General features: G+C 45.1%; 1 protein-coding gene across 1 annotated transcript in view; it reads right to left on the bottom strand.

Annotated features, from left to right (window-relative positions):
* SPTLC1 (serine palmitoyltransferase long chain base subunit 1) overlaps positions 1 to 10,959 on the bottom strand; it is a 186,507-nt gene extending 175,548 nt beyond the window's left edge. Inside the window, exon 1 of the mRNA XM_073632847.1 lies at positions 10,729 to 10,959. Coding sequence (XP_073488948.1) covers positions 10,729 to 10,782 — 54 coding nt within the window. The 5' untranslated portion in view covers positions 10,783 to 10,959. The remainder of the gene's footprint in view (positions 1 to 10,728) is intronic.
* Between the last annotated feature and the right edge of the window lie 6,053 nt (positions 10,960 to 17,012).

The following is a 17,012-nucleotide window of genomic DNA, read 5'->3' as shown; positions in this document are numbered from 1 at the left end:
GTTCCGTAGTACAGAACGGGACGCGACTTGTCAGGCGGCTAAGTCGCCTGAGAAGTCGCCCCTGTGTGAACCGGGGCTTAGGTTTTAATACCCAATGTAACTTTTAGTTTCAGGGACTGTCACGTGAAGATCATGGGTGCTCCCACTGCTAATCTCACTTTTGAGAATGCCACTTCCCTGGCTGTCATTCTGAAGTTTTGTCTTTGTTCCTGACAAGTATAGATATACTTTTCTAACACAAATTTTACAGCATGCTTGATCTAGGAGAGTGGCTAAAAGGGTTCTTAAGTCAGTTATTAGACGACACTTTATTCAGGCGGCTAGCAATGGCAGCCATTGTGCTTCCCTCATGACAGTGTCACTTTAAATCTACTAAATACATTCCAGATGCATACACAAAAGATTTGCAAAAAGCTACAGGTGGAGTAGAAAAGCCTGACCCTGCCAGCCCGAAGGCCCCCCAACCCCCCTCTGCTGAGTCAGCACTAGAAACCTTAAATCAGCAGGGAGTAGGAGCTGTGCACAATACTTACCTTTCCCACTACCAAAAATGCTGCTCTGTTCACAAGAGAACCTCTACAGAAGTCCACAGGAGTATTAACGTGGAGTTCCACCCACTTTTACAACTCTTCAGCATCCCTCACTAAACTGTGCACTGTAAACGAATTGGATATTTTTTTATTTTTTTTCTCAGCACCTACTGTATATCTGCTGTATTCATTTTTCACTTCCTCCTCCCTGGCCGTGGCCCATCGCATCATTTCCTGTTTGCAATGCCTTCTGGGAAGGGGCGGCAACTTCCTCTGACACTGCTGTTGCTATGGAAACCTGACCTGAAACCTATTACACTGCTTGTGCTGCACTGATAACAAAAGCTTGCCACCACTCTCATTTATAGCTGGCTATCGCAGTAAACAGCATTGGGAGGCTAAAACAGGTACCAACAAAGTCTGGGGAATGCCCAGGAAAAAGCCAAAGTCTACTTACCACCAGCTTGCAAACAGCTTGTTGGTTGTGCTGCACTGAGCATGTGCGAGATCTGCAAGGATGAGATCCAGGAATAAATACAGCCTGGCTTCAGATGCCCACACTTAAGATGGCCACAGCCTGCTGTAAGTTTATAAAATAACAAACTACTGCTATAAACTAACAAAACAGACCCTAGTTTACAGACTAACTTTACTAGAATACATTAAGCTTGTGTATTATAGGGGTATTTTTATTTAAAAAGTATCATTTCGGCTGGAACACCACTTTAATCTCCTGTGTACCCTGCTGCACTCAGTGGTTCCTCCCTTTGACCACCATACCACTATCAAACACACTAGAGATGTGGCGGTCAGCAGAAGGAACTACTGAGTGAAACAGGGAGTCACAGGAGATCAAGACTCCTGGCAGCGGTAAAGGGAAGTCTTAACTTCCTCCCTTTCCAGGTATACCTGTTCAAAATGATGCTTGGTAATGACAGGGTTCCTTTAAAAAGCATCTAAAGCCAAAGCATTTTTTTTTTTTTTTTTTACTCTTGGTGAAATAGGGAAGGGTTTGAATATCTGTTGGGTTTTAATTGTGCTCTAGCTTAGGAGATTTCCCCTCTTGGTCTTGATGACCATTGCTACCAGACCTGAAAGAGAAGGAAAATTACTAAAATTGTAAGCATTACAACAGGAAAATAATCCAGTGAGAACAACTGTTTTGACAACTAAAGCTGGTCATAAACTATACAATCTGATTGAACAGTCTCCATCAGGGCCTGTTCATGCTAAACATGTTGGGCTTACGCTGGCAGCTATTTCCAGCATAACCCTAACGCATAGGCAAGGCAAAATGCTTTGTTTCGTATGGTGCCGCCTCACATCACAGTGTACTTTCAACATTTCAACAAAGTTCTGTGAAAAAGCAAAAAATGCAATTTGTCTGCAGCAGCACAATGAGAATGCCTCTCCAAGCACACACTAGTGGCTGTTTGAGAAGTGTGATTCACTGGTGTGACAAAGCCATTACAAGAACAAACCTAAACTATCAATATGATTTGTATCCAAATCAGGCAGGCCCTTGCACAACATAGTTGATGGTAGATCTAAAGGAAATTGTACAATCAGGACATATAGTGTGCAAGTCTCTTTAAGGCGACCATACACTATACAAATGAATTGTGCTATCTCCTTTAGTTCTACCATCAAGCATTTAATGCAAGAGCCTCCCAGACCGGATAAAAACACATTTGTCCTCTTATACAGCTGACAGTAAATCTAAAGCAGGGATATGCAATTAGCGGACCTCCAGCTGTTGCAAAACTACAAGTCCCATCATGCCTCTGCCTCTGGGTGTCATGCTAGTGGCTGTCAGATTCTTGCTATGCCTCATGGGACTTTTAGTTCTGCAACAGCTGGAGGTCCGCTAATTGCATATCCCTGATCTAAAGGATCAAAATTAGATTGTACAGTGTAAGGTCTATTTAACCTCTTCCCGCCCAAGGTACGTCATATGACGTCCTTGATTTTGTGTGGGTATATCTGAATGATGCCCGCAGCTACAGGCATCATTCAGATATCGGCTTTTTCAACTGGCGATTCCCTACACCATAAGAATGATTGGAGCAGCTGTTACACCGCTTAATCGTTCTTACGGGCGGCGAGAGGGGACTACCCCTCTCCCAACGGTGCTTCTACCGACACACCCCTTCCATCGGTGAGTCGGACGACGGATCCGCCAGCCTCCAGAGGGAAACCATAGATATTTCTGGCGACCAGATGGTCGCTGGAGTCTCTATGATAGTTCGGAGGCCAGGTGCAATGTTATGACATCACACCCGGCCTCTGCATTCAAACGAATGATGCCGCCTCGGCTGGAAAGCCGAGATAAGTTTTAATTTTTGTGATTTCAGGCTTCCAAACCTAGAGGTGAGATATGGGGTCTTATTGACCCCATATCTCACTGTAAAGAGGACCTGTCATTCCATATTCCTATTACAAGGGATGCTTCCATTCCTTGTAATAGAAATAAAAGTGATCAAACTTTAAAAAAAAGTGTCAAACTAAAAATAAGAAAAGAAAATTACATGCAGAAGCGAACGCATAAATAAGTCCCGCCCACATATGAAAACTGTATTCAAACCACACATGAGGTAACGCCACGAACGTTAGAGTGAGAGCAACTATTCAAGCCCTAGAACTCCTCTGTAACTCAAAACATGTAACCAGTAAAATTTTTTTAAAATGTCGCTTATGGGGATTTTTAAGTACCGAAGTTTGGCGCCATTCCAGGAGCGTGTGCAATTTTGAAGCATGACATGTTAGGTATCTATTTACTCGGCGTAACTTCATCTTTCACATTATGCAAAAAAATTGGGCTAACTTTAATGTTTTTTTTTTTTTTTTTTTTTTTTAAAGCTTCAGTTTCTTTCCCAAAAAAAAGAAAACGTGTATGAAAAATTGCTGCGCAAATACCATGCGAGATAAAAGGTTGCAACAACCGCCATTGTATTCTCTAGGGTCTTTGCTAAAAAAAACATATATAATGCTTGGGGGTGCTATGTAATTTTCTAGCAAAAAAAATATGAATTGTACATGTAGGAGAGAAATGTAAGAATTGGCCTGGATGGGAAGTGGTTAAAGTAGAATTCCAGCTTTAACTTTTACACTATAAATAGTTCATTTGGGCCAAGCTGGCCCAAACTAAATATATCCATTACAGAACGATGTGGCTTTAACATCCACAACACATGCCGCACACAGGGGTCTATGGGCTGCAGAGGTTACTGTGCTGAGAGCGCTCACAGCAGAAAAGCATCTCTCAGTCTGTACTGGCTCCTGATCATGTGATCACTTTGACAGCCAATTACAGCTGTTGCTTGATTAGGTAGACCTTAATGTCCACCGGGCATACAAGGCCAGTTAAAAGGGATGCAGGGGAGGAAGGGGTGGTTTAAAAAAAAAAAAAAAAAAAGCAGAGTGCCTCTTCCCCAGTCAGGAGAAGTGTTGTATATTTATCAATAAATACAAGGCTTTCTCTGATTGGCCAAGGTGGAGATCATGACATCATCTGCACACCTTTGATTTACCCAAACTATACAATGTAATGAAAAGTTACCAAAAAAAAAAAAATTTGTTTTTTGGGACAACTTAGCCATACAACTATTTAAAGTGATACTAAACATGGAATTCTACTTTAAGCCCACATTCACATCGTGAGGATTTGTCAAAACGCATTCCAAATTACAGACTATTAGGAGCAATGGCACCATCCGATTCGTGACTTTGCGGCACTGCACCGATTCCCAAAAGTAGTTTCTGCACTACTTTTGGTGACTTCGGGGGCGATTTTAAATAGACATCTGTGCATGAACCCGCATAGATGTCTGTCAAATCGTACCCGAACTCACACTGAAATGCCAGTTTGAAATCGTGCGAGTTCACCTGAACTCAGACGATGTCAAACCTGCCCTCAGTGTGAACGTGGGATTAGATGGATAATATCTCCATCCAGAGAGATATCTTCTCCATTCCTGTTATGTCTACAGAGCAGGAAGTGAAGCTAAATCTCTTGAATGGGGCACAGATGTCAAAAAAAAAAAAAAAAAAAACCCACACATCCCACAGGGGTTGGAAAAAAACAAAAAAAAAACCAAATGTATTAAACACAAAAACAAAACTGTAATATAAAATTCTGCATACCAATGCTTAGATGTGGTGGTCGTACTAGTTTTCTCCCCCCCCCCCCCCCCACTCATTTTTATCCAGCGATCCAGTTAGTGAGTCTGTGTTTTCTCAGCTTCCTTTAACAGACTAAGGCTGGCCATAAATTATACCATTTTCTTTTAGATTTACCAAAACCATATAATAACAGGGTCAAACCTAAACACTTTCAATTTGTATGCAGGCCCTTGCACTATATAGCTGAAGGTAAATCTAAAGGAAATTGAACATGAACATTTTATATGGTTATTGACTGTGAGCAGGCAGGGTTTTTTTAAATTGCAGAAGAGACCTGTAAGGTCTCTTCTGCAATAAGTTTCAGCTACCTGCCTGCTCTCAGCATTCCTCATCATGTAAACTGAGCTGTACATGCACAGCTCAGCTTACAGTGGTCGGCCCAACCCAAGTGCTAAAATGATGGCCTCCTGCGCAGGCGCGACGTCATCCCGTGCTGGCCAATGAAGATGGCTGAAAACCGGCAAACAGAAAAAGATGCTGGCAAGAGACAGGACTGTTTGATGAAAGGCGAGTGTAGCTGCTTTTAGTTCTGTTTTATAAATGAAACTAAAGTCCCCAATACTTAACTTTTCTTCAACAGTCCAACATCCCCTGCTGGTGCCAGCATCTTCTTCTGGGCTGCGGTTGTTTTCATTGACCGTTGGAGTTCAGATTCCATTTGTTATTCAAGTTCATCTAAAGCTGGCCTGGATCGCAGTTTGGTTGGTTCAGCAGGGACCAGCTGAATTGTGATCCATCCATGGCTGTTCCAGTTTGAGGGAAGTTGATTTATTGATTGGTTCCTCTCGAACAGAACTGCTGAGAAATTTTCATTTGATCAGTTCTATAGCCAATCAGTGTATTCTGACAGCGGAAGATTCCCCTCTGTCAGAATACAATAGTACAGCTAAATCTGCTAGTCTAAATCCAGCCATACATGGATTGAAATTTGGTTTGTTGAGTGGGGACTGGCTGAATTTCAATCCATGCATGGGCCAGGAAGTTGTACAGAATTCAATCTATTGATAGACTTCTGTACAACTGCCCCGTTGGAAAATTTGAACTCAATCAATGTATGCTGGTTTCCCTGCTGTCAGAATACAATAGCTCTGCAGGCATGATTCACCCATCTGCTTCAAATGTGCGGATGGGGGCATCAAGTCATTTTTTTTTTTTTTCCGTTCAAACAGTTGAACAAAAAAACTGACTAATGTATGGGTTGCTTAACACTCTCCTCCCCCATACCGACAATGCTGCTGTCCAAAAGGGATCTACATTGCTCCTCCAGTAGAGTGGAGAGACCGGAAGTGTGTTAGTGGCCAAATCACCAAGTAAGAATAAAGGAAAAAAGAAAACCAATGCAGCCACCACATCTACATACCGGTAAGCTGCAATACATGACATTTGTTTTTGGAATTCAAAGTGGCTGTAAAGGCTGAAAGATTATTTATTTTTTTTTTTTTTAAACAGAAAATTTGAAAGATTTTTACCTTCATACATTCTGCATGAAGGTAAAAAAATTTTATGCATGAAGGTAAAAAAACCTTCCGTGTGAAGCGCCCCCTCAGCCCCCCCACCTTAATACCTACCTGACTCTGATCTCGATCCAGCGATGTGCACGAGAGCAGCGGCTCTCCTGGTTCTCTCCCTTCTCATTGGCTGAGACGCAGCCGAAGGAGCTTGTGCAAATGTCTTGAAAAGAGTGTAAACGCGGTAACTCGCATTTAGCCACATTTCGTTTATATGCGTTTTTCATTTTTGACTATTTGCAAAAAAAAATAAAAGTTTAAAAACGCTTCTAAATACAAGTGCGGCTAGACATTTTTTAATGTCGGTTACTAGCTGTCAAGTTAAATCATACAAGAGAGGTTTTAAAACGTCCCGTGTACATTAAGCCTTACTTTTTTTTTTTTTCTTAAACACACTTTTCCTTTACAAACACCTTAATATCATCACATGCCGACCGCAATACGTACAGTATCTCACAAAAGTGAGTACACCTCTCACATTTTCGTAAATATTTTATTATATCTTTTCATGTGACAACACCGAAGAAATTACACTTTGCTACAATGTAAAGTAGTGAGTGTACAGCTTGTATCACAGTGTAAATTTGCTGTCCCCTCAAAATAACTCAACACACAGCCATTAATGTCTAAACCGCTGGCAACAAAAGTAAGTACACCCCTAAGTGAAAATGTCCAAAATGGCCCAAAGTGTCAATATTCTGTGTGGCCACCATTATTTTCCAGCACTGCCTTAACCCTCTTGGGCATGGAGTTCACCAGAGCTTCACAGGTTGCCACCGGAGTCCTCTTCCACTCCTCCATGACGACATCACGGTGCTGCTGGATGTTAAAGACCTTGCGCTCCTTCACCTTCCGTTTGAGGATGCCCCACAGATGGGTTTAGGTCTGGAGACATGCTTGGCCAGTCCATCACCTTTACCCGCAGCTTCTTTAGCAAGGCAGTGGTCGTCTTGGAGGTGTGTTTGGGGTCGTTATCATGTTGGAATACTGCCCTGCGGCCAGGTCTGTGAAGGGAGGGGATCATGCTCTACTTCAGTATGTCACAGTACATGTTGGCATTCATGGTTCCCTCGATGACCTGTAGCTCCCCAGTGCCAGCAGTACTCATGCAGCCCCAGACCATGACACTCCCACTACCATGCTTGACTGTAGGCAAGACACTTGTCTTTGTACTCCTCACCTGGTTGCCCCCACACACGCTTGACACCATCTGTACCAAATAAGCTTATCTTGGTCTCATCAGACCACAGGACATAGTTCCAGTAATCCATGTCCTTAGTCGGCTTGTCTTCAGCAAACTGTTTGCAGGCTTTCTTGTGCATCATCTTTAGAAGAGGCTTCCTTCTGGGACAACAGCCATGCAGACCAGTTTGATGCAGTGTGCAGTGTATGGTCTGAGCACTGACAGGCTGACTCCCCACCCCTTCAACCTCTGCAACAATGCTGGCAGCACTCATACATCTATTTCCCAAAGACAACCTCTGGATATGACGCTGAGCACGTGCACTCAACTTCTTTGGTCGACCATGGCGAGGCCTGTTCTGAGTAGAACCTGTCCTGTTAAACCGCTGTATGGTCTTTGCCACCATGCTGCAGCTCAGTTTCAGGGTCTCCTCAATCTTTTTATAGCCTAGGCCATCTTTATGTAGAGCAACAATTCTTTTTCCAGATCCTCAGAGAGTTCTTTGCCATGAGGTGCCATGTTGAACTTCCAGTGACCAGTATGAGAGTGAGATTTAAAGCGGAGTTCCACACAAAAATGGAACTTCCGCTTTTTGGAACCCTCCCCCCCTCCGGTGTCACATCTGGCACCTTTCAGGGGGGAGGGGGGCGCAGATACCTGTCTTAGACAGGTATTTGCACCCACTTCCGGCATAGACTCCCATGGGAGTCTACGCCTCTTCCCGTCCCCACCGCGCTGTCTCCTGGGAAACACACAGCTCCCAGGAGAGAGCGGGGACCACTTGGGACACGCAGCGCAACTCGCGCATGCACAGTAGGGAACCGGGAAGTGAAGCCGCAACGCTTTACTTCCCGATTCCCCCACCCAGGATGGCGGCGGCAGCTGCCGAGAACTGAGCGGGTTCTCGGCGTCGCCTGCCGACATCGCTGGACCCTGGGACAGGTAAGTGGCCATGTGGGTGGACCCCCGCTTTAACACCTGCTCCCCATTCACACCTGAGACCTTGTAACACTAATGAGTCACAAGACATCGGTGGGGAGGGAAAATGGCTAATTGGGCCCAATTTGGACATTTTCACTTAGGGGTGTACTCACTTTTGTTGGGACAGCAAATTTACCCTGTTATACAAGCTGTACACTCACTACTTTACATTGTAGAAAAGTGTCATTTCTTCAGTGTTGTCACATGAAAAGATACAAAATATTTACAAAAACGTGAGGGGTGTACTCCCTTTTGTGAGAAATATATATGTATTATGGCTGAAGATATCAGCCATAACCCCGGTACCGTTTTTTTGTGCCAGCAGCTGACTTTCTCATGAAAGCATTCCGAGCGCATCCCCCCCTCCCATCGTTCGCTGGTGTTCAGGCTTGCCATTTCCACCAGCTTGCCCGAGAAACGATCCGACGGTACGGTCAGCTGCTCCCATAGGCGATCAAAGAGTAGATACCTTTTTATCGACTCTATGGCCTTGGAGGACCAGACGTCACTTCTGGTGCGGGCTGCACGTGAAATTTTTTTTTTTTTTTTTAAAGCAAAAAACTTTTAAATAAGATAATTTTTTAGCTTTTGCTTTTAAAAAGGTAAAGAAGAGATTTGGGGTCTTTTTCAGATCTCTCCATAACCACTTCCAGCCCAATCACTTCATATGATGCCATTGACTTTGAGTGGGGATATCTGAATGATGCCTGCAGCTGTAGGCATCATTGAGATTTCATTCTTTTCTGCCGGCGATTCTGTGAACCGTAAGAACAATCAAAGCGGCAGTTCAGCCGCTCGATCGTTCTTACAGGCGGTTGGAGGGGACTCGGGGACTACCCACCCCCCCACCCCCGTGCTTTTCCGGGCTTGCCCGTACGACAGGCGAACCTGAGAAAGAATCAGCCGTCGCATGTTGATCATAGAGATTCCCAGTTAGCCGGAGGAAGTAAATGCTTTTTAAAAAAAAATTTTGGCCAAATACCGTGTGACATAAACGACCGCCATTTTATTCCCTGGGGTCTCTGCTAAAAAAAAAAAAAAAAAAACCCATATATAACGTTTGGGGGTTCTGAGTAATTTTCTAGCAAAAAAAAAAAAAGATATGATGATTTTTACATGGAGAGGAGTGCCAGAACAGGCCCGGTATAGAAGTGGTTAAAGAGGACCTGTCACCCTTATTTCAATTAGAAGGGATGTTTACATGCCTTGTAAATTGGAATAAAAGTGATCCAAAAAAAAAAAAGGGGAAGAGAAGAAGATAAGGACAGTGTAAAAATAAAAACATAAATAAGAAAAAAAATAAAATAATGTATAACGCACCCATCCCTGCATGCTTGTGCAGCACTCTATGGAGTGTCGGATGTCAGCAGTGACATGTCCGCTGACATCCGACCTGCTCCGATCCGAAAAAGTGTAACGGAGGAAAAACCTACTTTTCCATCCGTGATCGGATCGGGTGACGATGGACCGCATCCGATCCCCCATAGGGGAGAGCGGCACTGTGACAGGTACGGACCTGTCATCTGCCTGCTCAGCGGGGATCCACGGAGCGATCCCTGCTGAGCAAGCGGATGTTCACGGGGGTGGATCATCTCGAATCCGTCCCGTGTGAAAGGACCCTAATTTGCTGCCATTCCACGAGCTTGCACAATTGGAAAGCCTGACATATCAGGCATCTATTTACTTGGCGTAACATCATCTTTCACATTTTACAATCAAACTGGGGTAAATATTGTTTTTTGTTTTTCAATTCATTAAAGTGTTTGTTTTTTTTTCCAAAAAAAAAAAAAAACTGCGTTCACAAAACCGCTGCGCAAATATGGTGCGCCATAAAAAATTGCCACAATCGCCTTTTCCCTAGGGTCTCAGCAAAAAAAAAAAAAAATTTAAAAATATACATATTATTTTTTTATGTTTGGGGGTTCTATGTAATTTTCTAGCGAAAAAAAAAAATAGTTTTACTTGTAAACAACAAGTGTCAGAAAAAGGCCTGGTCAGCAAGTGCTAAAGTACCTAAAATGAATGAAGAGTTTTCTCTTTAGACACACTCTGAGATACTCAGTAATGAAAAGCAGAATCATTTAAAGGGCCAAGTTCGTCCATGGGCAGACATTCCAGGGCCGTATATAGGTATGATAGAGTTCAGGTAATGCTGGGTAGACAGGACACAGGAATACTGTGGAGAACACACGAACCAGGAAGATTTGAGGGATTGGTAGAGGACAGAATGAGGAGCAGGGCAGGGCTGCTGTGGAATAGCAGGGCACATGACATGTGATAACTTGTGCCTCCTACTGGCCTACTTACCCGTGTGACCCGAGCACAACGCCCGCGCCTCACTCACCTCATAGAACGCCTGCACCATCTCCACCAACACCCACTGCTGACTGACCGCCATCACACCAGAGGCCGGAGCGCCCACAGGGGTAACGACACAACACCGAACACTTCCTGAACTGCTACTGACAGCGGTCGGTGGGCGTGCAAAAGAGTGAAGCTACGAGACTATTGGCGGTAACTACGTGACGTCAGGCAGGAAGCAGAAATGTGCCGGTGGCAGAACACCGGCGCAGAGTCATTCCATGGCAAGAAGGCGTGGCCTATGCGGCCCTCTCCAATGAGATGAACGAAGGAGGGGCAGCTCGGTGGAAACTCGTTTGCCATGTTGGGTGTGTTGTTGCTATGGGAACAGTTGAACTAAGGCATTCCTTGTTCAGGGTTTGTACTCGGTTCTGTCGCCCTCTAGTTGTGATTTATGGGCTGTGTTTGAATTCTTCCCTGATATATTCGTGGTGGGATAAAGCAACCTGAGAGAAGTGCAACCTTATGTATAGCATACACGTTACAAGATAAAGAGATATCATATACAGTACTGTGCAAAAGTTTTAGGTAGGTATGAAGAAATACTGCAAAGCAATGCCCCGTACACACGATCCGAAAATCGGACGATCTTTTTTCACTTACTAGTTGCAAGTCGAGATTGAATAGGTTTCTAAAGTCACGAAAATTAGAAAAAAAAAAATCGGAAGTGATGTCATGTGTTGTAGTGTATTTGTATTGTATTTTCGGACAACTGTACTGACAAAAATTTTTGTGTTTGTCAGATCGAATAATATCGGCTGAATTGTCATGATCGAATCTCAAAAGCTCTGTACTAACAATCCGATTATTGTACGATCGCATCAAAAGCTGTATTTTTCATCCGATTTTCGGATCGTGTGTACGGGCCATAAGAGTGCTTTAAAAATATGTATTTGAATTCTTTTTATCAATTTACAAAATGCAAAGTGAGTGAATAGAACTAAAATCTAACTCAAATCAATATGTGGTGTAGCTATCCTTTGTTCTTACACTTGCACAAAGGCCCCTTTCACATGGGCTGTCCGATCGGATCTGCCTGTCAGTTTTTCAAGCAGACCTGATCGGACTTTCCATTCACTCCTATGGAGCGGCGGATGTCAGTGGTGACATGTTCGCTGACATCTGCGCTATCTGATCCAATCCTGTCCGTGAAATCCAGACGGATGGAGACCCTATTTTCCATTCGTCTGGTGGATCGAATCAGATATGATCGGATGAAAATGGACAGGTAGACCGTTTTCATCAGATCTCCCCATAGAGGAGAGTGGGACTCTGACAGTGAGTGGAGACGGACCTGTCATCTGCCTGCTCAGCGGGGATCAGTGGAGCGATCCCACACTGAGCAAAGCGGAGTCCGCCTGGCGGACCACCCGCGTGAAGGGACCCAAAGCCAGGGATTTTGTAGGATTGGAGTCAGGTGTATGATTACCCAATTATACCAAGCAATTATACAATTTCATATGTAGGTTGAAAACAAGGAGTTGCAACGGCAGTAGTTTTTTTTTATCTTAAAGTGGATGTAAACCCTCACATATACCCAGTGAAGTGAACAGCCTCAGATGATACACAGAGATGAAACAAATCCCCCTACATAAGTGTAGCGCTGGTAGATTTGCGATCTACCATCTGATAGGTAAATTTAGTTACTTGTTTGTTAGGATGGTTAGATTTGCCTCTGTTCCAGCTTGGCTGATGTTGCGTGTGTTTCCATACGGAACCGTGTGTGTCGCTGTTACCGCTGGCTGGTGTTGGAAGGGCGACGTGTCTAAGCATATGGATGCTCTTCTGTCCCGGAGACAACTCGTGGAGGTGGTCCTCCGAGTTGCATACTGGGCGAGGGTATTTATGGGACAGACGCCATATTTTGGGGTTCGTTTTTACAGCCACCTGCTGGCCCTCCAGGCCGACAGGTATGCATTAGAGAGCTATCTTGTGGGCCTCCGTTCCGGAGGCCCACGTTGCTGCGGCGCAGGGGTGGGCCCAGAAACTTGTCTGGGGCCTACCACAGCAGCCGAGGAATGGTCCTGAGCTGTCTATCCAGAGGGAAGAAGCTGGACAACCGAGGAGATCCCAGGGGAGGACCCGTCATGGAAGGATCATGCAACGTGCTGGTCTGAAGAGGGGCCTGGTGACTCGGTTGGAGGATGTATCCTAAAGTGATTATACAGCATAGTGTTGCTGGGTTGGCTTAAAGGTTCAAGCACTGTGACTGACATTCACCACAAAAAAAACAATACATCCAGTGGCAGAGGATCGTACGGGTTCATCCCAAATAAGTCTGTGGCAGAGACTTTTGTTTGTGCTACGCACTGGCTGCTAGGCTAGTGAGAGAGGCCTATCCAGGCGTGCAAGAAGTGTGTTCCACCAAGGGAGTGCATTCTACTGAAATATCCAACCCCAAGGACATTTGAAAAGAATCTTACTAAAAAGGTATTTGAGTTTTCCTCTGCAGTTCTTCTTCTGCCTCTTCCCTGCTACTTCCTTCGTTGATGGTTTAATAAAGCATTGAAAACGTACTCAAGTGTTGGTGCGTGTGTCGTCCAGAGGTAAACTCAACGGAACCCTAGACCCGGTGCCGGTGAAACAGACGGAAGGAGAGTGAAGGTAACAAGCCCGCTTAAACCAGCAGCTCCACCGAGAGTTATTGCTACACGTGGGGGGCTCGTCTGGGATTTGTTGCCCGTCAATTTTTGCAACCCAGAGAAGTGTTTCATCGGGAGTTTATGGTGAGAACTGGACTTTGAAAAAAAATCTTACAGGAAGAGAAGGGATTAAACTGCAGGACTTTATTTCTGAGTGCGTAGACGGCGGGCGCAAGTGAAGGCCCGGGAACTACGTGACCAGAAGAACAAGTGGGAGGAGCCTACCCTACTTGATACAGCGTGGGACGCGTATATGTGTTTGGCGCCAGAGGAAGAGAGAGGCCTCATGATCGTGCTGAGAAGATCAGAGTGTGGCCATGTCTTTTCCGGCGATGCAGCCAATTATGGGACCGAGAATGTTCCCTGCGAGCACCGTGTTGAATACTGTGTTGACCGGAGCCCTGCTTACGGATACTGGAGTTCGGTTGAAGCCGCACAGGAGGTTTGTTCTGTACACCTCAGGAGATATTGGGGGACTGGGCATGATCTGCCAGCGATGTGAAGGACTGGCCGTGCATCTTCGTCCATTTGGCCGATGTCCGCAATGTGGAGAGTACTTGTTTGTGGTGGAGCAACCTACCACGTCGCCCCGTGCTTATCGAATGGATTGGGCAACAGGTATCGCCACAGTAGAAGCTGCTACTACTACAGAGAGAGAACGGCAGGCCGTCACTTCGCCTGTTGTTACTGACAATGTTCCGGAGAGAGACACTGCTGCTGCTGTCTCATCAGGGGACATTACTTTGATTTCTGCGTCCACTACACCTGCTCCTGTTGTGCCTGTTCAAAGGAAGGTGGGATATGTGAAGGCTTCCCGCGGCCGTGGTCAAGGCCTACCCCAGAGGTTACCTGAACCAGAGCTACCAAAGTCCACGTCAGGAACAGGTAAGCCACTGATAGGGAATGTATCTGGGACTGTAAATAAATATCTGCCAGCGGAAGTGTTGGGAGATTCGGAAATAGAATCCATGTCGGATCTTTCCGGTGATGATGACCTATTTGAGACTATGTCACAAGAGCTGTTGTGGTCACAAGGTGAAGATGTCGCCTCTGCTAAGACCTTCTCTGAACGGACAGCCCTGAGTTCTGGGAAGACGTCACCCTATGTGGAGCCGCACAGTACTGTTACCAAGACTTTATCGAAAATTTTTTAGTTCACTACAGACACCGGCTGGGTCTATGGTGAGCAAATCATTGGATTCCTGTGTGCCGCCTGGTATGGGGAAGGACAGATCTTTGTCCAAACTTGCACGTTTGCAGAAAATGTTAAACAAGCGTGTAGCTGCAGAGTATGGTTTGGAGTTCCCTTATGTGCCTCAGGATATAATGCAAGTGATTGAACTTAACCGGGAACTTTGGTACAGTGAAGCTGTTTGGGACTATTTGTCTGTGCCTAAGCCCTTCCAAAAGACTGGATGTTCTGTTAAAATGGATGAACGTTTTAGTGGATGTTTTATGCACTGGAACTTCGGTCGGCACATCTATGCTGACAAAGTGGTCATCTGCAGGCCCGGAAAAGATGACGTTGTCCTTTTCATTACCACAGTGGATAAAACGGGAAAAACACTGACATTGCCAGATCCTCGGTTTTATTGGTGACTCTGGACAAAAGAAATTTGGGTTAGTTAGCTAGTATCAGTGTATAAAGATCTTCGTGATCAAAATATAATGTTCATCTTGACGTCTTCAAATTCAAAGACTCTTCGCTAGCTGGACTTTTCCATTTAAAGAGAGTATACAGGGATGGACTCCTTAAGATTTTTTATTTGATACTAGATGATGGGAAGAGAGGCTCATTTTCTCTAAAAATGAGGCTTTGCTCCTGATATTGTACAGTATATGTGTGTGTGTTTAATAAGTTTTCCTTTTCAGGAACTATTGGATCTCCTATCAAGCTGGGAGGGTTTTCAGCTAGATAGATAGTGAGGTTATGTACAGTCATAGGATGGTTTTGTTTGCAGATGTAAACATAATGTTTTATAGATGTAAGTTGTATAATATCTTTCCACTGTCTTTCTTTCTCTCTTTGTCTATCCAAGTTATTAAAAGCTCAAATACCTACTCCCAGGCTTGGGAGTTACTGTCATTGTTTTTTGGACAGACGTTGGGGACAACGTCTACTGTAGTGGGGGGAGTATGTAGCGCTGGTAGATTTGCGATCTACCATCTGATAGGTAAATTTAGTAACTTGTTCGTTAGGAAGGTTAGATTTGCCTCTGTTCCAGCTTGGCTGACGTTGCGTGTGTTTCCATACTGAGCCGTGGGTGTCGCTGTTACCGCTGGCTGGTGTTGGAAGGGCGACGTGTCTAAGCGCATGGATGCTCTTCTGTCCCGGAGACAACTCGGTGGAGGTGGTCCTCCGAGTTGCATTCTGGGTGAGGGTATTTATGGGACAGACGCCATATTTTGGGGTTCGTTTTTACAACCACCTACTGGCCCTCCTGGCCGACAGGTATGCATTAGAGAGCGTTCCGGAGGCCCACGTTGCTGCGGCGCAGGGGTGGGCCCAGAAGCTTGTCTGGGGCCTACCACAGCGGCCGAGGAATGGTCCTGAGCTGTCTATCCAGAGGGAAGAAGCTGGACAACCGAGGAGATCCCAGGGGAGGACCCGTCATGGAAGAATCATGCAACATGCTGGTCTGGAGAGGGGCCTGGTGACTCGGTTGGAGGACGTATCCTAAAGTGATTATACAGCATAGTGTTGCCGGGTTGGCTTAAAGGTTCAAGCACTGTGACTGACATTCACCACAAAAAAACAATACATCCTGTGGCAGAGGATCGTACGGGTTCATCCCAAATAAGTCTGTGGCAGAGACTTTTGTTCGTGCTACGTACTGGCTGCTAGGCTAGTGAGAGAGGCCTATCCAGACATGCAAGGAGTGTGTTCCACCAAGGGAGTGCATTCTACTGAAATATCCAACCCCAAGGACATTTGTCAAGAATCTTACTTAAAAGGTATTTGGGTTTTCCACTGCAGTTCTTCTTCTGCCTCTTTTCTGCTACTTCCTTTGTTGATGGTTTAATAAAGCATTGAAAACGTACTCAAGTGTTGGTGTGTGTGTCGTCCAGAGGTAAACTCAACGGAACCCTAGACCCGGTGCCGGTGAAACAGAGGGAAGGAGAGTGAAGGTAACAAGCCCGCTTAAACCAGCAGCTCCACAGAGAGTTATTGCTACATAAGTTTTACATGTATATCTGATGTCTTCACCTTTATATAAAGTGCAGGTCCTGTTAGACTTTTCTGTTCCTCGTTCCCCGTAGGTAGGGGCGTACCTAGAGCATTTGGCACCCCCCCACGTTAAAATGCAAAAACACCCCACTGTGCCCCCTGCATACCTTTGCATCCCCCAATATCTCTTTGTCACTACTGTGTACCCCGTCTCCACAACTGCACCTCTGGACCCCTTTACATTACACAGCACCGCACCTCTGGACCCCTTTTACATTACACAGCACAGCACCCCTGGACCCCTTTACATTACACAGCACTGCACCTCTGCTCTGGACCCCTTTTTACCCCTTTACATTAGACAGCACCCCTGCACCTCTGGACCCCTTTTACATTACACAGTACCGCACCTCTGGACCCCTTTTACATTACACAGAGCCGCACCTCTGGACCCTT

Source organism: Aquarana catesbeiana, linkage group LG01 (assembly GCF_042186555.1).
Source record: "Aquarana catesbeiana isolate 2022-GZ linkage group LG01, ASM4218655v1, whole genome shotgun sequence".
Classification (NCBI taxonomy): domain Eukaryota; kingdom Metazoa; phylum Chordata; class Amphibia; order Anura; family Ranidae; genus Aquarana; species Aquarana catesbeiana.
Note: the sequence above shows the minus strand (reverse complement) of the source record. Positions and strands in the feature narration are given on the sequence as shown.